The 24,033-nt window shown below is 35.2% G+C and overlaps 1 protein-coding gene across 1 annotated transcript in view; it reads right to left on the reverse strand.

Annotated features, from left to right (window-relative positions):
• Positions 1-24,033, reverse strand: part of SASS6 (SAS-6 centriolar assembly protein) — a 40,652-nt gene that overhangs the window by 14,311 nt on the left and 2,308 nt on the right. The window contains exons 2-13 of the mRNA XM_004385717.3: positions 21,029-21,089; positions 18,167-18,246; positions 17,638-17,742; positions 14,821-14,992; positions 14,078-14,143; positions 13,094-13,213; positions 7,279-7,470; positions 2,354-2,548; positions 2,154-2,243; positions 1,896-2,075; positions 1,432-1,513; positions 534-667 (exon numbers count right to left, since the gene is read on the reverse strand). Coding sequence (XP_004385774.1) covers positions 534-667; positions 1,432-1,513; positions 1,896-2,075; positions 2,154-2,243; positions 2,354-2,548; positions 7,279-7,470; positions 13,094-13,213; positions 14,078-14,143; positions 14,821-14,992; positions 17,638-17,742; positions 18,167-18,246; positions 21,029-21,089 — 1,477 coding nt within the window. The remainder of the gene's footprint in view (positions 1-533; positions 668-1,431; positions 1,514-1,895; positions 2,076-2,153; positions 2,244-2,353; positions 2,549-7,278; positions 7,471-13,093; positions 13,214-14,077; positions 14,144-14,820; positions 14,993-17,637; positions 17,743-18,166; positions 18,247-21,028; positions 21,090-24,033) is intronic.

Below are 24,033 nucleotides of genomic sequence, written 5' to 3' on the forward strand. Positions count from 1 at the left end.
TTTCTCTTTCTCTCCTCTTATTTCCTACAAGAAAAAAGCAAGAGACCTAGACCTGGGAGCTAGAAAGCGTGTATCTCGTAACCAGTTTCTTCCAAAATTTAGAGCCCACAAACCTGCTAACAGGGTTCCCAAGATTCCTTTTTCCAAGAGAACTCAGTTTAGGCTCCTCCCTTCATAGTTCCAAACCTGAACCCAATCCCTGAATTTTCTCTTCCATGAAGTCTCCTGAATGCTTGTGTGCATGTGTTTTAAAGTTTTCAGCACATCTGACATTACATTGGTTGGTACTGAATGTTTTCTATACCCATTAAACAGTCTTACAAAAAAGTGTGTCCTTAAATACAGCTTCTTTGTTAAGAGCAAGTATGGTATGCCTACGTCCTATTTCCAAGGGTAACGGACACTCTAAGTGCTAATAACTATAGGACTCCAGTCGGTATTAGTACCACCACTTGGAGACTTCCTAACACTCTGGGAATACTTTTGTTTCAGGACAGTCACCGAGACCAGTCACATCTTAATTTAAATCTTACCACATTAGGGTTAGGAGAAATTCCACTTCTGATTGTGTTGCTGCTAGAATGTGCCGGTGGCGTGGTAGAAAGGCCCAATGCATCCTTCCTTACTAGCTGGTTTTCGTTGAGTTCTTTATTTAACCATGTGATTACTTAAGTAAAAAAAACAAGAAACAAGGTAAAGAATTTTAATTTTCTAGTCATTTTAAACATTTGAAACTTTAATATTGAGATTTAAAAACTTTTGTTTTTAAAACTACCTCATGTCACTGGAAAACAATATCGGTTCACCTAAATATCTGTCATTAAAGATTCTTATTTTAGCTAATGAAAAGATTTGGCAAAAAAAAAAAAGATTCTTATTTTGGCAACTATCACATGAGTCTCCTTATTCTATTACTCTTAAAAGCACATATTTCTGCTGGTCAAGAATCTCTACTCTTCTGAGACTAGGCAAATACTTTTTGAAGGCTTCCATTTGTAGAGTGACTTCTTATAGTTTACTTAAAGTCCACAGCCTTATGTCTGATACCCAGTGCTAGAAACTGAGAAAATACTGAAGCATTAATTTTATGTTTTAGCTTAAACAACTCATTTTATTACTACTGGATAAACATAGCAATTAACAAAAAAAAAGATATAGTAAAGAATTTAAATAGTAAATTGTGGCCAATATTCTCAACACTTTTAAGGTTGGGTTGACACGTGATATGGTTTTCATTATAATGACAATAAGTGTTTTATAAGGCAGATGATACAATTTACTATAGCAAAGACATTAAGAGAATATATTTAAAGCAGAAATTATTCGTGAATAGAAATATCTTTACTTACCTAGGCTTTATGAATTCAACTAAAATTTTTCAGGTTCAGAATGAAATACAAACCTCATTTACATGAAATTTAATATACTTACACTTTTCATTATTTTTCAGAAGTTGTTTGCTTTCTTCAAGTTTGTGAACTGTAGCTTCTAATTGTTCTTGTAATCTGCATACCTGAAATACACCAATCCTCACAATAAATCAAATACAATAGAGGCTAAAATAAAAACTAAAGAAATGAGTTACTATTGTTTTCTACTGATTCTCATTAAATGGGAATAAGAGTTAGTTCAAATATGTAATGAAATATTTACTATGCGTGTATATATACATACACATATATATGTGCACACTCAATGTATGTGAGTCATGATGACTATGAAAATTGAAATCGGCTATTAACTTCTGTTGGAGCCAGTGATATTCTTTTATAAAAAACCAGACCCTGTATTCCCTAACTTAACAAAGTAGTAATCTAAAAAATATATCTGAGGAAGATTTTCTATACTTTGCAAATAAAACAGTCATACACACACAAATACAAAATATTAACTACCTCTTGCTCTTTAATTCGGAGAGACTGTCCAACATCTTGTAATTCCTTTTGTTCCTTTTGTAATTTTTCTTCCTTCTCAGCCAAGAGTTTTTCTTGCTGAATAGTAACTGTATTCTTCAGTTTCAACTTACCCATTAAAGTTTTCAGATCCCCTTGTAACTTCTTGATAATTTCATTTGCCTGTGAAAGAGCTTCATATGTATATCTCAACATAATCCAGTGAAATATTAATATTCTATTAAAATTTTTAAAACAAACCTTAAGAAGTTCTGCTGACAATGATTTTATCGTAGCTTCAAGTTTTTCTAATTGCACCTGACTTTTCTCTCCATTCTCTTCTAAAGCCACCTGATACATATTTTTCAAAAAATGTGAATAATTAGGGCATTTATGTTTGTTTAGGAAAAGCATCATTTGTAAATGTGATCATTGATTTGTTTAAAAAATTTAAAGTAGACCTTTTGTTCCTGGATTGTATCAAATGCTTCTTTTGTTCTTAAAACAAGCTGGTCCTTATCCTTGATTTCCTGTTCTAAAACAGCCACTTTTGTTTGTAGCTGATTAATATGCTTTTCTTTTTCATGGCATTCAGCATCCAGTGTAGAATTCTCTCTTCGCAAAGAGAGGACTTCTTGCTTAGCCCGCTGGAGCTCCTAGAGGTGAAAAAAAATTGAAATTATGTATTATGCAAACGGAAAATTGGCTGGTCTGATTAGTTATAATAAAGATGTCTAAAATATCAAAATTGTCCTTAAAATTTTTTTTTGTTTATTGTTGTAGTTTAAGTGAAAGTTTACATTTCAAATTAGTCTCTTATACAAAAATTTATACATATATTGTTATGTGACCCTAATTGCTCTCCCTATACTGTGACAGCACACTCCTCCTTTCCACCCGATTTCCCATGTCCATTCAACCAGCTTCTAACCCTCTCTGCCTTCTCATCTCATCTCTAGACAGAAGCTGCCCATTTAGTCTCATGTATCTCCTTGAGCTAAGAAGCACACTCTTCACAAGTATCATTTTATGTCCCACAGTCCAGTCCAATCTTTGTCTGAAGAGTTGGGCTCGGAAATTGTTTTAGTTCTGGCTGACAGAGTCCAGGGGTCATGCTTTCCAGGGTTCCTCCAGTCTCAGTGAAATGATTAAGTCTGGTCTTTTTACTAGAATTTGAGTTCTGCACCCCACCTTACTCCTGCTCCATCAGGGACTCTCTGTTGTGTTCCCTGTCAGGGCGGTCATTGGTGGTAGCCGGGCACCATCTAGTTCTTCTGGTCTCAGGCTGATGAAGTCTCTGGTTTATGTGGCCCTTTCTGTCTCTTGGTATATTCCTTGTGTCTTTGGTGTTCTTCATTTTCCTTTACTCCAGGTGGTTGGGACCAATTGATGCATCTTAGATGGCCGCTTGCAAGCTTTTAAGACCTGGGACACCACTCACCAAAGTAGGATGCAGAACATTTTCTTAATAAACTTTGTTATCTCAATTGACCTGGATGTCCTCTGAAAGCATGGTCCCCAGATCCCTGCCCCTGCTACTCTGTCCCTCAAAGTGTTTGATTGTATTCAGGAAACTTCTTAACTTTTGTTTAGTCCAGTTGTGCTGAAAAATGTCCTTAAAAATTTTAAAGTCTATGCAAGCGGCCATCTAAGATGCATCAATTGGTCCCAACCACCTGGAGTAAAGGAGAATAAAGAACACCAAAGAAATAAGGAAAGTAGTAGCCCAAGAGACAGAAAGGGCCACATAAACCAGAGACTTCATCAGCCTGAGACCAGAAGAACTAGATGATGCCCGACTACCACCAATGACCGCCCTGACAGGGAACACAACAGAGAGTCCCTGATGGAGCAGCAGAAAGATGGGATGCGGAACTCAAATTCTAGTAAAAAGACCAGAGTTAATGGTCAGACTGAGACTGGAGGTATCCCGGAAAGCATGGCCCCTGGATTCTCTATCAGCCCAGAAGTAAAACAATTTCCAAGGCCAACTCTTCAGACAGGGATTGGACTGGACTGTGGGACATAAAGTGATACTCGTGAAGAGTGTGCCTCTTAGTCAAGTAGATACAAGAGATCAAAGGGGCAGCTTCTGTCCAGAGGTGAGATGGGAAGGCAGAGAGGGTTAGGAGCTGGTTGAACGGACATGAGGAATCAGGGGCGGAAAGGAGGAGTGTGCTATCACAGAATGGGGTGAGCAATTAGGGTCACATAACAATGTATGTATAAAATTTTGTATGGGAGACTAACTTGAAATGTAAACATTTAAACTACAGCAATAAAAAAAAATGTTAAAGTCTTAATACGTATGATGTTTTCAAAGGACATGAAAGTCTCTATTACAAGTGTAACCTGTAGATGTGAAATATAATTGTAAAATACACTAACGTCTAATTCAGTCATATCAAAGGTAAATAAAACAATCTTGATTTATAAATAACCACAACATTTAAAAACTAGTAACAAGAATTTTCTGAAGTCTTAAATTTACAGCTTAAAAAAACCACTTAGCTAATACATTCTCATTATAATAAGAATTTCAAAATACATGTTCAGCCACAAAGACAGTTCAAAGTCCTATCATTCTACCATTAAGCCCTGGTTCTCAATCTAGTCTGCATATTGGGATCACCTGGGAAGCTTTAAAAATTACTGATGCCTGGTACTATCCCCCAAGAGATTCTTGTTAAATTAGTGTAGCATATGGCCTGCGCATGGTGACTTTTATAAGCTCCCTAACTGATTTCTAAAAAGTGACTATGATCTAGAATTAGCCAATTAATATTTTTCTGTTGCTTACATACATAGGTTTTTTCTAAAAATGAGCTCATACAGTACATTTTTATAATTTACCTTCTTCATATAATATACTGGGGACCCCTGGTGGTGCAGTGGTTAAGAGCTATGCCTGCTAACCAAAAGGTCGGCAGTTTGAATCCACCAACTGCTCCTTGGAAACGCTACAGGGCAGTTTTATTCTGTCCTATAGGGTCGCAATGAGTCAGAATCAACTCGACGGCAACGGGTTTGGTTTGGCTTATATATTACAAATATCTTTCCATGCCAACAAATATGTTAATATTGCTAGATTTCCTTTTGGTTCACAAAAACCTTTATGTAAATTGCTTAGCATATTGCCAGGCACACGGTAGATACTCAATATATCATAGCAAGTATTATTTTTAAGGTACTAGTGCCTTAAACAGAATCTCTGGATGGCGCAAACAGTAAAGCATTTGACTAGTACCTGAATGGCTGGGGTCTGAACACACTCAGAGGTGCCTTGGGAGACAAGCCTGCTGATCTGCTTCTGAAAGTCACGGCCCTGAAACCCTATGGAGCAGTTCTATTCTGCACACACAGGGTCGCAATGAGTTGGAATCAACTCAACAGCTACTAACAACAGCAGCAACAATGCCTTAAATAAATTCCCAGGACTCATAATTTAGAAGAGTCTTATACAAACCTTGGAACTAATATTTTGGTTAGATTATATAAAAATCAACATAATGAAATGCTGTTTATATGCTGGCCAGGTTGAGGGCTGAGGCAGAAGAAATCATATGGCATTATAATGAAGCATTTAGACTATCCAATGTATTATACAGACTAAAATGTTTGACTAACTGGTATGAAAAGTGAAGAAGGTGGGTGGGAAGGAAGAACTATTGTCCAGAACAGAATGCTATCAGGATCTGAAAATAAAATCTGTCAGGTCTTACAGCTTCTAAGTCTAGTTAATAGACCAGTGAAATGGAGTGGAAGTGGAAGTCTTGTGAGCTAGATTAACAGTGGTGATATTTGTATTTAAATATGATAGATAACAAAATTTACATACATATATACATTTTCTGATAAATCATATGACAATACTGTATAATAACATGTCATCAGGAAAGACCAATTGTTAGAAAAGGACATCATGTTTGCTAAAGTAGAGGGTCAGCAAAAATGAGGAAAACCCTGAATGAAATGGATTGACACAATAGCCACAACAATGAGCTCAAACAAATAAATGATCACGAAGATGGCACAGGACCAGGCAATGTTTCGTTCTGTTGTACATAAGGCGTAATAAAGCCTACTTGACAGCAACTGACAACAATAATACCAGGCAGGAGTCTATCATCACCATGCCAAAGCATCAACTGATTACCCCAACACCAAAAGTAAACCTTGCGGACATAGCTTCCAGAAGTACAGCTATAGCAAAATTTTTTTAAATTCCTCTTTGGCAAGAAAGAACAAGGTAGTACTAAAGACAGGCAAACAAAAGATGAGTTCTAGTTCTTGCTCTGTCACTGACTATGTGACCTTGAGCAAGTTACTTAACCTCCCTGTGCCTTAATTTTATCATCTGTGAAATGGGGATAATAATAGTACTTACCTTAAAAAATTGTTATAAGAATTAAAACAGTACTTGTCACATAGCAAGTGCTCAGTGTTAGCTACCATTATTACTATAATCATGATTATTACTGGACACTAAACTTCATATGGTTGTTTGATATGTTGAGTAGGCTGCAGGAAAGAACCAGCCCTATCAACACGGAATACCCTATGAGCTACAGATACTGGGCTAGTATTAAAAGTACACTGAAAATCTGAGGGCTGTGCCAATCAATCACTCCTCAAGACACTAATTTAAAAAATCCAAGTTTACCTCAGATCTGTTCTTAAGTAGCCTTTTTTTTATCAGATTTCAAATTCTCAATTTTCTTTGCATTGCCTGAATGGACTACCCTAACAAACAAGAAATTCTTAGATCAACTGCATTCAGGAGAAGACCACTCACAGAAGTGATAAAGTAACTGTGATGGATTGAATTGTGTCCCCCAAAAAATGTGTGTAGCAACTTGGCTAGGTCATGATTCCTAGTATTGTATGACTGGGTTATCTGATGTGATTTCCTTATGTGTTGTAAACTCTACCACTATGATGAGACTATATGTGATCTCATGTGTTGTAAATTCTATCACTGTGATGAGGTTGACAAGATTAGTGTCTTAATGCAATCTCTTTTGAGATATAAAAGAGAGAAGCCAGCAGAGACACATAGGAACCTCATACCACCAAGAAAGTAGTGCTGGGAGCAGAGCGCGTCCTTTGGACCTGAGGTTCCTATGCAGAGAAGCTCCCAGACCAAAGGAAGACTGATGACATGGACTTTCCTCCAGAGCCAATGGAGAAAGCGTTCCCCTGGAGCTGATGCCCTGAATTTGGGCTTGTAGCCTCCTGGACTGTGAGAGAATAAATTTCTCTTTGTAAAGCCATCCACTTGTGGTATTCCTGTTAGAGCAGCACCAGATGACTGAGACAGTAACATTGTTCAAATTAAAACATTAAGATTTAAATTTGGAAAAAACAAAAACACAACATTCAATACCTCTTCAACACCAGCAAGTTTTGCTTTAAGTTCTCTGATAGTGGAGTCTCCTTTATATTTCCTTTCAGTTAGGTCTTTATTAGCCGCTTCTAACTCAGACAATCTGTTTTGTAGCTGGTTGATGTTTCGTTGATGGAGGACTTCTAAATCTTTTTTCTGTTGTTCATGCTGCTGTTGATATTGAACTTGTGCCTATTATATAACAAAAATACAGTACCAAAATTCAAAGAAAGAAAAAACCAGAAATACAAGTAAGGAAGGACATAAAAAACAATCTTAATTATTCTATTTAATAATTATTAAGTTTCCTTATTTTGAAGAGGATCTATTTTCATTTATGGATTTCATGATGGAGAAAGTAATGGCAACACAGGCAGATTTACCACTACAATCTTGTTCATAATTTCTGTTCTCCTAAACTTATTACATATGTTTAGAGAAAATGGTTTTCAAGTTAACAGAAGAATAATATGATTAAGTAAAAAAAAAAGTAAACTGCAAAACAGTATATATAATACGAACCTATTTGTGTTAACAGAAAAACGAGAGGGACATATGAGGAACTTTCAGTTGTTGCTTGAAACACTATTGTTGCAGTTTTTTTACAACCATTATGTATTATACTTTCATACTGGGCAAAAAAAAAAAATCTAAAATTATCTTAATGGCAAGGTTTTGTTCATTAGCTCAGTCTTACACTTAATAGTTACATTTAACCAACAATAAAACTTGAACGAGATCATGATTGTGTCATTGCTAGTGTCTATTTGAATCATACTGCAAACCTATCTCAATAATTTCTGTTGATAAACACTATCAGATCTTAAATTCTTTTTAAAAATAAAATACATTTTTTTTCTGATTATGAAAGTTATACGTGCTCTTTAAAAGTACAAAGAAGAAAATTACAAATAACCTATAATCCCATCCAGGGAGTTAATATTAGGAATACTCTCTTCCAGTCATTTATATATTTATATCAATATCACTCATACACACACATTATATATATTTAAATTTACCAAATTAAGATCAAGCTATTTAGACAATATTGATCATTTAGCATGTGTACCCTCTCGAGTCATTAAAAACCTCTTAGTATAAACTTGAATAACTACACAACGTGCCACCCTATGGCTGTTCCATAATTCATTTAACCTCTCCTCTACTACAAACATTTGGTTTCCAATTTTTCACGATTACAAAAAGCACTGTCAGTAATATTTTTATGCATATATATATATATATATATGTCAAAATTTAGATTATTTCCTTATGATCAACTATAGGTCAAAGAATATAGTGATTATAAAGCTTGATACAAATTCCAAAACCGCTTTCTGGAAAGGCTGTACCCATCAAAAAGTTCCTACCACTAGTACTAATGTAAAATTCTCAAAGTACTTATAAAATACTTTGGGAATTTTACATGACTACTTCAGGAATTTCCTCATTCTGGGAAAACTGGAAAACAGAAGAGGCCAAAAAAGATAAAACAGGAAAGAGTCCATATAAAGTTGAAAGTGTAATCTTGGAAGAAAACACTGAAGGAGTGATAAAGTAAAATAAATAAAACAAAAACAGTGAGCTAGTAAAGATGCTAACTGTAACTCTCTAAAAGAAGAGGGTAATCAACGACACTAAAGGTAATGGTGGCATAGTGGTTAAGAGTTTGGCTGCTAACCGAAAGGTCGGCAGTTCGAATTCACCGGTCGCTCCTTGGAAACCCTGTGGGGCAGTTCTACTCTGTCCTATAGGGTCACTATGAGTCGGAATCGACTCCACAGCAACAGGTTTGTTTTTTTTTAAAAACCATGTAAATGTACTAGGGCCAAAGGCAGTAAAAACGAATAACTGCTTTTATTCTAGTGATCATTAGAATGCTGAGGATTTTTTTTTAATTTAAAAAATTGAAAGTATGAAGGATAGGATTACAAAATTTACAATTTCTACTTTGTATACTTTTGAAACATTTGGATATTTTTAGAAAAAGTATATAAGAAAAAATATTTCTATTCTGAAAGAAAAAAATATCTTTTGGAAGGATAGTTTCAGAATTATAGCAAAAATAATAGAGCCCAACAAAAACGGGAAAATTTGTAGAGGTAGAAGCAATATTTTTCAAAAGAATATTCTACAGAGGCTTTAATCAGAACATGAGACGAGAAAAATATTTTGGAGATGAGCTTAGAATGATAAGAATTTGAAAAGAAGGATTAAGAGAAAGTTCTATGAACAATCAGAAGAAAAGTGAATAAATAGAGAAGTCAGGATCAAGAAAATAATTAATACATAAAATGAAGATAGGTGATTCTACTTGCTGCTATAATTTCTCACAGAAAAGAAGCTACTATAAACAATAGAAACAACAATAAAAAAACAAATAGAAATAATTAGACTATTATTTAAAATTAAGAATGGATTTTTAAAAAAGGAGTAAGTAGTATAAAGAAAAATAGACAAAAGTGTGAAGGATTCAAATTTTCCCAGAATTAGTCTAATTTGGGAAACAATGCTTTGTAGTGGTGGTTCTCAGACCTGAGGAATCAGCATTACCTGAGAACTTGTTACGAACTCAAATTCCAGGACCCCACTTCAGACCTGCTGAATCAGACTCTAGGAAAAGGGCCCAACAATCTGTATTGTAACAAGACTTGCAGGTGATTCTGATGTACACTGAAGTTTTAAAACCACTGCTGTATCGAATACCTATCAGCAAGAAGAGAAGAACTGGCCTGGTTTTAAAGGAGCAAGTGACTGATTCTCAATCCTATTAGAAAATGCATGGGCAATGCAAACAAATCCTTTATCTGGTTTGGAGTTTAAAAAAAAAAGCACTAACAAACAGACTTTTAGAACTTAACTTACTGGAAAATAGAGCCAAAAAAATACTAAATATGAGAAATCAATAAAATGGGGGGAAATATTGCAGAACTAATTAATGAAACAAAAAACTGGTTCTTCAAAAACACTAAAAAATAGGCCACGACTGAGTCTCATCAAAACAAAAATAAACATAAATTAAGAGCATGAAAAAAGAGAAATGATATGGAGACAAAAATCATAAGACAATATTATGTATGATATTGTACTAATACATTGGAACATGTAGATGAAATACACGATTTTTTAAGGAAACATAAGCTCACTCAAAAACTTGAAAATCCAAACAGGCCAATAATCACAGTGCAAATGGGAAAAGAACTTAAAGATAAATGCCTCAAAAAGGCATCAGATTAAAACGTTAAAAGGCTAATTCTATCAGGCCTTCAAGGAAAAGCTAACTTCTTTTATCTAACTGTTCCAAAGCATAGAGAAAACTGGAAAATATTCTCATTCATCTCTTGAGTTTAGTGTGTAGTGAAGAATTAACCTTCCCAAAGAGAGGTCTGGCGTTTGCCATCAGTTACTGCGAGATGATCACTAGGTCCTTGGAATGTCCTCCTGACAGGGCTGTCTTTGTTTGCTGGGACTTTGGCCACTAGGCAGTCTAACAATATGATTTACCATGAGGGCTTTGAGCCACCCTGCATCAGTTCTGACCTCTGAAGGAACTCGAGACTAAAAGCATTAGTCTGACCCCAATAAAAACTCTGGACACCAAAGACTCAAGTGAGCTTCCCTGGTTGGTAATACTCTGTATATTGTCACACATCATGGCCTGGAGGAAGTGATGCCATCCATGATTCTACAGGAGAGGATGACTAATAGCTCTGCACTTGGACCCCTTCTGGACTCTTGGCCTATGTGTCTCTTCCCTTGGCTGATATCTTCCCAAGGATATCAGTTCTTCCCAAAAGCCCAGAAACAGGCCCAAATACATAAAGGAATTTAGGATATAATAAAGATGGCGTTTAAATCATTGGGGAAAAATGGTATTGGAACTGATTATATGGCAAAAAATTGCTACCTCATACTGTATACCACAATAGCATATTCCAAATAGATTAAAGAATTAAATATAACAAGAGAATTATAAAAGCATTAGAAGAAAATATTAGATGGTATTTTTTCTAATTTTGGGGTGATAAATGTTTTCCAAACAGGAAATGAAGCCTTAAGCCATATAAGAAAATACTGACAAATGTGATGACATTCAAATAAAAAGAACTATATATGGAAAAAGATACCGATAAATGGCAAATGACAGGCCAAGAGAAAATGTTTATAATATGAATAACAAAGACATAATATCCTTACTTTACAACATTAAGACATGAAAAGGAAAGCCACAGGAAGTATTTACGATACATATATCTGACACAGACTCATGTGCAGAATGTACAAAGAATGCATACAAATCAATAAGAAAGATATTAATAGTCCAATTTAAAAATGGGTTAAAGACTTGAATAGCACTTCACAAGAAATATCCAAGTGGTCAACATGCATATGAAAAGTGCTCAACATCAGTATAAGATGCTATTACAAACCTCCAGAATGATAGTATGAACTGGTATATCACCCTTGGAAAACTGTTTGGCTGTTTCTACTAAAGCTAAACATAGGTCTACCCTAGAACCCAGCCATTTCACTCTTAAATACATAGCCAAGAAAAATGAGTAAATATGTCTACAAAAAGACATGTATAAAATGTTCACAGCAGCTTTTTTAATAATAACAAAAAGATTAGAAACAACTAAAATGCCTAGCAACAGGAAAATAAATTATGGTATATTCATATAATAGACTACTATGCAACAGTAAAAAGAAACACACAGGAGCATAACTGAATCTCAGAGACACTATGCTGAGTAAAAGAAGCCAGACACAAATAAGTTCATACTGTATGATTCCACTTATATGAAGTTGAAGAACAGGCAAAACCAACCAGTTATGACAGAAGTTAGGAGCGTGATGACCTCCTGTGATAAGAGTGTGCTATACACTGGAAAGGTACACAGGAAACCTGGAGGGTGGTACAATTTTATGAATCTTAATTTGGGTAAAATTTACACGAAAAAAATCATCAAGCTGCATGTTTAAGAGTAAAACACGTCATAAAGAGCAAAAAAATAAAACTAATATTAAAGAAACCATACTGTAAAAGGTAAAAAGAGAAATACACACTATAAAGCAGTAGAAAATGACAACCACATAGGAAAAGTGAGCAAAATATATTAAAAAATATCCACAGGAAAAATAAAACGGTCAAAAGACATATTAAAAGATGCTTATATCTTCACTAAAAATCTAAGAAATATGAATTAACATAGGTACTACCTTAACACCTATCAGATGGCAAATACTAAGAGAGTAATAATTTCAAAAGCACATGGAAATAGGCACTCTCATACATTATCTCTGAGACATCCTTTCGGTACAACCTTTTTGGGTGGCAAATTTGCAGTATCTATCAATATTTTATAAAGGTATGTTGCAATCTCACTTGTAGGAACAAAGAACGTTTATTGCAGTATTGTTTGCAAAGACCAAAATTTTCAAGCATTTAAATACTTATGAGTTAGGTAAGTAGTTAAGTAATTTAAATGATATCCAAACAATGAATACTATGCAGCCACTAAAAAGGAATATCTGAACTGATATATATATATATATAGCAGCCTTGATGGCACAGTGGTTAAGAGCTTGGCTGCTAACCAAAAGGTCGGCAGTTCAAATCCATCAGCTGCTTCTTGGAAACACAATGGAGCAGTTCTACTTTGTATACGCACGCGCGCGCACACACACACACACAAAAACACACTTCCATAATGTTTGAAAATTTTGAAGCAAGCAAATATTACTTTTATAATTAACAAAATGATTATTGGCAATAAAAATATTTTTTTCTAGTTTCCTTTAATATTCATACCTGCAAGGCCTTTTCCTTCTCATTTGTCAGTTCCTGAGAATGCTTATTTGTCAGTGCTGCTGTGTGTGATGCCCATTCATTCCGTAGCTTATCTAGTTCTTGGATTTTTTCTGATAATGTCTGTATTAGAGTTCAATACAAATATTAAGATAGCCTCTTAAATGTGTAAATACTTTTGATTAGAACATGGCAATATTTACAAAGATATTAAAGAAAACGTAATCACAGCTTTTCAAGACACACTCAAAGCATTTTCCTACACGTTTTTTTTTCTTAATTTGAGGAAATCAAGATTGGAATAAAAGCAATTTTAGAGCTAAAATGGCTCACAGGTAAAGCTTAACTATCTTAACCTTTTATTAATTTGATCTGGCTCTTCGCCACCCAATCCCTTCCTCTGGCATTTTTATAAAGAAAAGCAACACACAGGTCCCCAAGATGGGTCATGCTGTGCAGGGATATTTTCTACCTAAAGCCACACAGCTTGTCAGATACTTTGTTCCTCAATTTCAAGGACAAGGAACAAAAGATTGTAGCTAAGACCAAAAGAATGAGAAGCTTAGAGGGGCCCAACAAAGGAATTAATTCTAAACTTAACAGAAGGAAGGGAAAGAAAGAAAGAAAGGTCTAGAAGCCAGGAACTGAAACGGCATTTTAGCCAAGAGGAATGAGATGAATTAAAAGGGGAGCAGAAAACTAATATGTGACAGATACTTTTCATACATTATGTTAACAAAGACTTAGAGATAGGAGAAAATGCGTAATATTTTGGGGATAACAGAAATGGTTGGATAGAATAAAGTATCTAAGAGAGAAAGCATCAGATTACGATAATTAACTGGTAGGGGAAGGGTAGCAGAAAGGAGAGGGAATTCAATGGTAGCGTGTGTTAAAGAAAATACACAAAAGCTTGGATATGATTCAAGAAGCAACTCAGAGCCAATGCCTGGATGACTTACAAATAAAAAATGAATCTTGAATTACCTTTTGTGTCAAGTTCAGTTGCCTAGTAACATCATCTAGTGATTGCGTCAATGATAATTTTTCTTCCTATTTGTAAAAATAATAAAATTATGCAGTTTACAATTTAATACACTCATCTGTAGCCATGCTACTCAAAGCGTAGCAAAGTGTGGCCTCAGCATCACCTGAGAACGAGTTAGAAATGCAGAATCTCAGGTCCATCTCAGACCTTTTAAATCAGAATCTGCATTTTAATGAGATCCCCAGATGATCTGTATACTCATTAAAGTTTGAAATGCACTGATCTATAGCATTTGAATAAAAAAACTTTCTGAAAACTCTTAAGAGGTATTCCTATGTTGTTGTCTTGCGCCATATGCCTTATATAGTTATACAGCACTTTGGACATTTTGAGACATTTTCATATATGTTATCTCACTTAAGATGGGGCTAGATAGGGTAGGTATTTCTATACATATCTGCCAGCTGATAAAATGATGACACCAAAAGTTTAAGTGACCTGCTCAAGGTCACAGAAAAGTAGTAAAAACTCTGGGACTTAAGTTTCCAAATTCCTGGTCATTGTTGTACCCTGATGAAATGAAAAATAAAATAAAATAAATATATTACGTTACAAAAACTTACTGGAAATCTTTAAATAGCTTTGTTCAGAAAATACAAATGAATGGCAATATGTCTCTTCAGTGATTTATGAAAGACTTTCTATGCTTATTTTAAAAGAATAACTTAAATTTAAATTTTACCTTGATACATTTCAAACATCCTGCTAGAAATTTCTTTATTTCCACATCATTTCCAGGTAAAAGTTTTAGTGAAAGGTGAGTAAGATGCTTAAAAGGATTTGTCTCCACCACATTTAAAAATGCAGGTGAGTTATCCAAAATGGCTGCTGGAGAAACTAATTGTAGCAAAAACCTTTGAAAAGAAAGTGTCACATTATAACATATTTATAAGACAGTGAAACTCTCCCATTAAATCAAGAGCTCCTCTACTTACAAGGACCAGGAAAGGAGGCATAGCAGAATTATAGGTGTAAATAGAAAAGGATTCTGAATGGTGAAAGAAGGGATAAATTAGGCAAAAAAAAAGAAAAAGGATTGACTGAAACATAGTAGTATATAAAAGTCCATGAGTTAACAACAAGAGGCAGATGGGGAGAGAAAGAAAGCAAAAAACAAAAAACAAAACCAAACACAAAACTCATTGAATACCACAGAAGTGACTAGGATATTAACTTCTTACTCTGAAAACTAACAATTTGAAAGACAGAATTAAGCATTTATCCTTTCCTGTATGACTTTTCAGAGTAATCAAACAGCCCTAGTTGATGAGGGAAAGTTCTTCTTTGTAGAAGAATTATACCTAATAAATATGAAAAGAATGACAAAATTAGAAAAGCACCATTCTATAGCTCCTAATCAACGGCAATGGGTTTGGTTTGGGTTTTTTGGAATCAAACAATTGATTAAAACAACAATCATCAATTGATAAAATCAAAAGATAAAAGGTTGTGGTAACTTTATAATGAAAGGATCAGGCACCAACACTACATGAACATGAATACAAATACACATACACACAAACACATTATCTTATTCTTTCCTTTTTTCCATGTTAATTATAAAAACATATACTTGATGTTGTTAAATACTTCAGATAGCTTTAATGGCTTTGTCAAGACCTAAAAATTAAAGGCAACTATTGCAGGATTGAATTATGTCCCCCAAAATGTGTGTCAAATTGGCTGGTCCATGATTCCCAGTACTGTGTTGTTGTCCACCACTTTGTGATCTGATGTGATTAACCTATGTGTTGTAAATCCTAATCTCTATGATGGTAACAAGGCAGGATTAGAGGCAGTTATGTTAATGAGGCAGGACTCAACCTATAGGATTAGGTTGTACCTTGAGTCAACCGCTTTTGAGATACAAAGCGAGAACTGAACAGAGAGGAGAGACACCTCATGCCACCAAGAAAGCACTGGGAGCAGAGTGCATCCTTTTGACTTGGGGTCCCTGTGCTGAGAAGCTCCTAGACCGGGGAAGATTGATGACAAGGACCTTCTCTGACAGCTGACAGAAACAGAAAGTCTTCCCCTGGAGCTGGTGCCCTGAATTTGGACTTCCAGCTTCCTAAACCATGAAAGAATAGATTTCTTTGTTAAAGCATCCACTTGTGGTATTTCTGCTGTAGCAGCACTAGACAACTAAGACAGTAACTACTTCTGACTTTAATCATGGTTCCTTCAAAGTTAATATCTAAAGGAGCCCTAAACACAGACTTAGAAAATAGATACGGCTGTAATAAAGACAGGCTGTGACTCTGCACTTGCCCAACTTGCCTTACTCACCTCACTCTAGTCTTGACCCTGTCAGACTGTCTTTATTTAAAATTTTGGTATTTTGTTCATCATTCATTGACTATGCAAAGGTATCTGACTGTGTGGATCATAACAAATTATAGATAACATTTCGAAGAATGGGAATTCCAGAACACTTAATTGTGCTCATGAAGAACCTGTACATAGATCAAGAGGCAGTCATTCAAACAGAACAAGGGGATACTGCATGGTTTAAAATCAGGAAAGGTGTGCGTCAGGGTTGTATCCTTTCACCATACTTATTCAACCTGTAGGCTGAGCAAATAATCCGAGAAGCTGAACTATATGAAGAAGAATGTGGCATCAGGATTGGAGGAAGACTCATTAACGACCTGCATTATGCAGATGGCACAACCTTGCTTGCTGGAAATGAAGAGGACTTGAAGCACTTACTGATGAAGATCAAAAGCTACAGCCTTCAGTATGGATTACGCCTCAACATAAAGAAAACAAAAATCCTCACAACTGGACAAAGAAGCAACATCATGATAAACAGAGAAAAGACTGAAGTTGTCAAGGATTTCATTTTACTTGGATCCATAATCAACACCCGTGGAAGCAGCAGTTAAGAAATCAAACAATGTGTTGCACTGGGCAAATCTGCTGCAAAAAACCTCTTTAAAGTGCTGAAAAGCAAAGATGCCACCTTAAGGACTAAGGTGCGCCTGACACAAGCCATGTTTTTTTCAATCACTTCACATGCATGCGAAAGCTGGACGATGAATAAGGAAGACCAGAGAAAAACTGACACCTCTGAATTATGGTGTTGGCATAGAATATTGAATATACCATGGATTGCCAGAATTATGAACAAATCTGTCTTGGAAGAAGTACAGCCAGAATGCTGAAAGAGGAAAACCCTCAATGACACAGTGGCTGCAACAGTAGGCTCAAGCATAACAATGATTGTGAGGATGACTTAGGACCAGGCAGTGTTTCATTCTGGTGTACGTACGGTTGCTGTGAGTCAGAACTGACTCAACAGCACCTAATAGCAACAGCAACAACAACAATGTATTAATTTAGATTTTTAAAAATATTGAATTAAGGCCATTAAGGGATTTTTTTTAAAGAAATAGAATTACTTAAAATATATGGAAAATATTTTGCCAGCAGCTTGTGTTTCAAAGAAAAGTTTGTCTTGAGAAATTCACTAATGTAGTGCTCTCATGAGACTTACCTTGGAATTTCTTTGCCATGTTCTTGAGTACATTGCTGAAGTAGATCTATAAATTTTTGTGGAAAAGCTAAGAAGTCTACCAGAAGACCTTGCTGGAATTTTAAACTAAACAGAACAGACAAAAAGAAAATCTTTTAAAGGAAAAAAATTTAATTATTATACTTAATTATAATTAATACAATGAATGATTCTTTTTTCTATTACTGAACACCCATTATAATCAAGAATTAAGCTAGGGAACTTTGATTTTGGTAGAATTTATTCAACAGGAGGAAAAAGGTCAATAAATTTAGCTAAAGCTCCAAATTTTTTTAGCTGTTTTAAACAGAACTCTGATAATCTATGATAAACTTATTTCCAAAACATTCTGAATAATTACATTATAAATAATGCAGTGTTCTCAAAATATCTAAATGACCCTAATCAGTACATGTTTCAAAGAGAACAGTATGAATACATTCATAAAACTTAGAAACCAATTTATTCCTAGATTAAGTATAATTTGAGACCAGAAAAAAAAATTAGTTACCTCTGAAAATCTTCCTCAGATATAATGAGGTTATATAGAAAAAATGGATCAGTATCATCAGTCAGACGAATAACTAAATCCTAAAAGAAAGATTGTTGTTTTTAATGTTTTCAGTAGATCTGGCTTTTAGAGTCATTTCTTCCTTCTTGGAAGTGAAATCATCCAATAACATCAATGTGTCAGTTATATTTCAGATGGCTTTGTTTATTTTCTGCTGATGATGATTTTTCATTGGTCTTTAACCAGAAACCAAAACCAACCTTCTTGCTGTCAAGTCGATTCTGACTCATAGTGAGTGACCCTACAAGATAGAGTGGAACTGCCCCATAGGGTTTCCAAGGAGCCGCTGGTGGATTTGAACTGTGAACCTTTTTGGTTAGCAGCCATAGCATGCCGTAGTTCTTAACCACTGTGCCACCAAGGCTCCTCGTTAGTCTTCAGAGACTTAAAATCTCTCATAGGGGTAGATAGTCTACTCCTTGAGAACCACATAAACTAAACCCATTGCTGGCCACACAGGGGTCTGTAAAAGTTAATTAAATGCTAGGAATCCAAATTAAAGTAATATCATCCAATTAGTGGGTTAGTAAAACAGACCCAGCCCTTGCTGCATGACAAAAATATTCTTTACCACTGACTTTACCACATAAAATTTTAAGCTTTTCCGCAAGTTAACTGGTCTGGTGTTTCAAATGGGGCTTTGAACTCGTTTGGTCCTGTTTGAACCCCAGTTGAGAATTTGCTTTTCCACTCCAGATATATTGAATCAGAATCTACAGTTTAACAAGATCCTCAGGTGGTTCTAGTGTTTAATAAATTTTTGAGAACCAACACTCTACTAATAATTCTCAGAACTGGTCCCTAACCAACATTAGCATCTCCTGGGAACTTGCTGGAAATGCAAATTCTTAGAAGGGGTTCAAACCAGAATGAACCGGTTCAAAGCCCTGCTTTCAAAAGTGGCAAATACAACAGCAGAACTATCATCCACTCTGGAAAAGGAAGTAGCTTTTGTCTCTCAGGCAGAAGACAAGGATATCAAGTGACATGTGCCAGGGCTTCCTCCTAAGGGCCAATTCTCTCCTACTCCAGGTGGCCACTGACATGGAACCCTATCTGTTTTCAATCTCAAATGAAGTGGGTACTTTCATAAAGACCACTTTCCAGATAGCTAAATTTATAGTCTGTGGCAGATCATCACAGAGTCCTGGTGGCACTGGTGGTTAAGGGCTCAGGCTGCTAACCAAAAGGTCAGCAGTTCAAATCCACCAGCCACTCCTTGGAAACTCCATGGGGCAGTTCCACTCTGTCTTATAGGATTGCTATGAGTCAGAATCTACCGGACAGCAGTGGGTTTGGTTTTGGTTTTTTTGGCAGATCATCACAGCAGCTAAAGCTGACAGAAAACCCAGGGGCAGATTACCTAATAAGCAAAATATGCATGGGCTTACTTGTGCTTACTTATTAATTAATCTGTAGTGAAAGGTAAGCAAAAACAACTAAGCCCGTGCATATCTTGCTTACTGGTTAATTCGCTCCTGAGAAAAGCACACAGAAATTATGTACTAAAGAGAACGTAGGTGTAGGGAAAATAGACAAGCAACAAGATGACAGAGGATTATTAAAGAGATAAGCATTAACGTTAGAATAAGTTTTCGTTTTGAAGTTAAAATTCAATCATTGCCACTGAGGAACTGCTACAGCCTTATAAAAATCTAAAAGACTTATAAACAGAGCTGGAAAAGAATTACAGCAGACATAAGAAAGAACATGTAGAAGTATAAAACACAATCCCTACCCTGGAAAATTAGCAATCTGAGTATTTGTTCTTTTCAGAATGCCCTGTTCTTAAACAGATTCTATTTAAGTACTTTATGAATCCACCCCAACGTGCTATAAAAAAATTAAAGCTGCTGTTGAGAGAGAGTTAATACTACTAGGCCCTTGAATGTGTTTAGCGAAAAAAGAATGGAGAAAGCATTTTTAAATGAGAATGGGATTAATAAAAAGGTTGATTAGAAAAGAATCAGAAGCAGAGAGAAAGGTAATGACATTTATTTTTTGGATCCTCTAATATTAATGTATTACTTATAAATTTTTTTCCTTCTCACATATTTGTTTTTTAATTTAAATTTTAAAATTAGATAGTAATTGAAGCAATGAAAATGTCCACCAGGGTAGGCTAAATCCTAGTTCATGTGAAACACACCCAGAATACAGAAAGATCAAGCTCCTATTCTGCCTCTGACCTTTCCTCCTAGTCTAATTCCATATACGTCTATTTCACTTCCTTACCAATCCCTAAGTCCTTAGGAAGGTGGTGATAAGAGTTTCAGCAGCAAGAGGTTCAAAGTTTCAATTACAGTAGATGAAAAAAAGCCAGATATGGTAGTTTGAATTTCAGAATGTTTCAGTTTATAGACCACATATTTCTTAGCCCTTTATCCTGTACCATTAGCTCTGTTAATGATGCATACTTTTGAAGATCATATGGGACTGATGCTCTAATGATCTAAATAGCTCACTTGAAAAGGTATAGTAAAAGATTCAAAAACTAATATCTCCCTTCAGTGCTTCAATTTACTCTGTTCTCATGTTTACATCATGAAATGCCAATTCTGTAGGGAGCAATATATATTCTAGCAACCTATAAGTGCACTGGGCAAACTTAAGGAGTCTGGCCCCTAAACCCCTAGCTGTTCTCCTAGTAGATTTCAACACTCCAGATTTTCAACAGTTACAAAATGGCCCAAAATTAGAAAGCAAAATGATATAACAAAAGATCCCACATTCTTAAAGAACAAAAATAATTATCTACAATGTACAGAAATTATCATATTTCAAAAAGAAAGAAATACCAACCTTTCTGTGAACTGGGTTAGAAACTGATTGTAGTTCAATGCTCACTCTAACACTTAATCTCCTGCGTGAAAAGATATGTCCAACTATCAGAAAAATTCACATGAAATTAGTTATCACTGACATTTGTTTTAGCTACAGTTTTCAGTCTTAAGCTACAAGATCTTCCACAGGTATGCCCTAATTTACGAATAGATGTTTGGAAAGCACACCGGATTTGAAGTTTAAGTTTTTGTTCTTCCACCAGGATTAAATAAGATACACATTGTACAGTGCCTAGTACTAGCCTGGTATACACTAACTTACTGCCTTGATTCTATTAAAAAAAAAAACCATCATTTAATAACAATTTTTTGCATTTAAAAAAAATACCATTTCAAATGAGGAGACTGATGTATGAGAAGCTCTGTTTTAAAAATATAAAATATGAATGAATTGCTTAAAAAGTTTAAGAGTCACAAAGACAACATATTCCCTCTCCTTATGCCTACATAAGAAGTTTTTCAGAGCCACAAACCAAATCTACCTCATACACTATTTATGCAATATATCCACAGAAGATTGTAAACAAGTTTATCATCATTTATCATCTCCTAACTAAGCCCTGGGAGGAGGGACCATAGCCTTTCACATTTTATACTGCATCTTAGAGAATCCAGCATTGGACAGAGGACTATAGATAAAGGTGATTTGTAAACATTAATTGAAAAGAAATGGAAATAAAGGGGGAAATCTGTGAAAAAAAGCATCCATGGACCAACAGGTCTTAAGCTATTCTGCTAGAATTAAATAACAATGGTCTTTGCCTGATGCTCAGAGAAAGAAAGTAAACTCATAAAAAGAGTTTGTTCAATATTAAGCTGTTCTTTCAAGATTGTACACATTCTACTTGCCTACTACAGAACTAAAAAAAACATACTGACATAGCAATTGAGTATTGATGGCAATATATATGAAATAATGAGATTCCTACTCAAATTCCACTTAAATTAAGGTTTCTGTGGGGAAAAAAGCCTCAGTTTCCTAATTTGTAAGATAAGTGGATTGAATTATAAGGTTTGTTAGGTCCTTTTTATCTACAACATCACTGTTTAGTTTTTATCCTCGGAAGTGTTTTCTAGTATATACTGCCATAGTGGTATGACACTACTGTTGATAACTAATTTTTTATGGTTACAGTTTTAAAAGTCCTGTCATTCTTCACAAATTTGTAAAAATTCAAGAACCATTAAATTAACATGATAATCTTCCCATCATATTAATGATACTGTTGCATACATTCCAAATGCCTATATTCATTAGATGTTGGGAGAGAAAAGAAGAAAGGAAAGACCCATAAATTAAAGCTATTCTTGATGTTCATTTCAAATCCTTCCCTAGAAATATCTTGTAGAAAAATCTGAGCTTCCAGGAGATATACTACCTAAAATCACAAGTTCTGTTTCCTCCATAAGGGTAATATCATAGAAACAATATAGAACACTTCATCAATAAAAACTCAATAAAAAATACTATTTCTCAAAATAAACGCCGCACTCTGAACAGTGCATAAATCTACGTAACATCTTCCGTCAGTTAGATTTGGCTAGGTGTTCTCTTAAATAAAAAATAAAAAAAAATCTTAAACATCAGGCATTGGCAGAAGTGGATTCTAGCCCACCTCTGCCACCTAGTAGCTATGACCTTAAACTCTCAATGCAAACAAATAAAAGCTACTCTAAATCATATGCTGCGCTGGGTGCTAAGGATACAAACAGAAATAAACATGGTCCATGTCCTCAAATTTAGATCAGACTAAATGATTTTTCCCCAGATTTGCTTCTGATTGCATTTTAGGTCTTCAGAGAGGGGATGGAAGAGTTACTAACATTACTGAATATCTGCCAGGTATTTTACATATATCATCTTATTTAACAAATAATCTTGTTAAGTAAATATTATCTCTGTCTCACCGAGGAAGAACTTAAGACTCACAAAAGTACGGACTTGTTTAAGGTCACACTGTGGAGCCCAAAGTGGAAGTCAGGTCTTTCACCTACATCGTGTTATCTAATAAGTGAGTAAGGGCAATTAATGTCAACTTTGCCAACTTTAAAAAGGTCCTTGTAATGAAAGGATTTAAGATAGGCCTTAAAGGTGATGAAAGAAAGAGCATTTGGGGAAGAGGGAATATCAATATTAAAGGTATGGTAGAGAGGGAGTACTAGGTACATCCAGAGGATAACAAGTAGTCTTGTGTGAGTAGCATATCGTGGAAAGGAGTTTAAAATAAAACTGAAAAGGTAGATTACTTATATTCATGCATTAATCACACTTTATTAATAGGTAATGTTTAGTGGGTGCTGATTATGCTCTAAGCACTGGTTTTTGTTTTTGTTTTTTTGAAACAGCAAATACTTTTATAGCCAATAAAACCTTCCTTGCTTTCACCTAGTGATTTCTCTTGGAAATATAGCAATATTACACTGATTAACAACCTATGCACGTAAATGGAAATCTGCTGCCCTGTCATCAAGCAAGAGAAGATTGGAATGCAGGTTGCTTTTTATCACACTTCAAGGAAAGACGACTCATTCCCTGCCTGTACCTCATTCCTTTAGATATATCACTGCAGCACACTCCATTCACATTATGTTAATTCCATTGATTATCTTGGAGAAATCAAAGAGCTTAAAAGAGAAAAGCTGCTACTGAGGTCACAATCTGGAATAGTTAATGTTGCTCTGCTAACAGAGCTGTGGCCAAGCGTGGATGTAGGCACTGTTTGAAGCACTTTATATGAATTAACTTATTTCATGTTCACAACAATCCCATGACGTAGGTACTACTATCATCAATTAAAAGATGAGCACAGAGAAGTAACTTGTACAGAAAAAACAACCAATAAATTGCAGAACTGGAATTTAAACCCAGGTAATCTGGCTCCAGCACCTAAACTCTTAACTTGTGCTATGCTGCCTCTCCGAGGAAAAAAATTTTTTTGTTTCCCCTACTAAAGTGTGAGTTCC

The sequence above is a fragment of the Trichechus manatus genome, unplaced genomic scaffold, assembly GCF_000243295.1.
Source record: "Trichechus manatus latirostris isolate Lorelei unplaced genomic scaffold, TriManLat1.0 scaffold00144, whole genome shotgun sequence".
Classification (NCBI taxonomy): domain Eukaryota; kingdom Metazoa; phylum Chordata; class Mammalia; order Sirenia; family Trichechidae; genus Trichechus; species Trichechus manatus.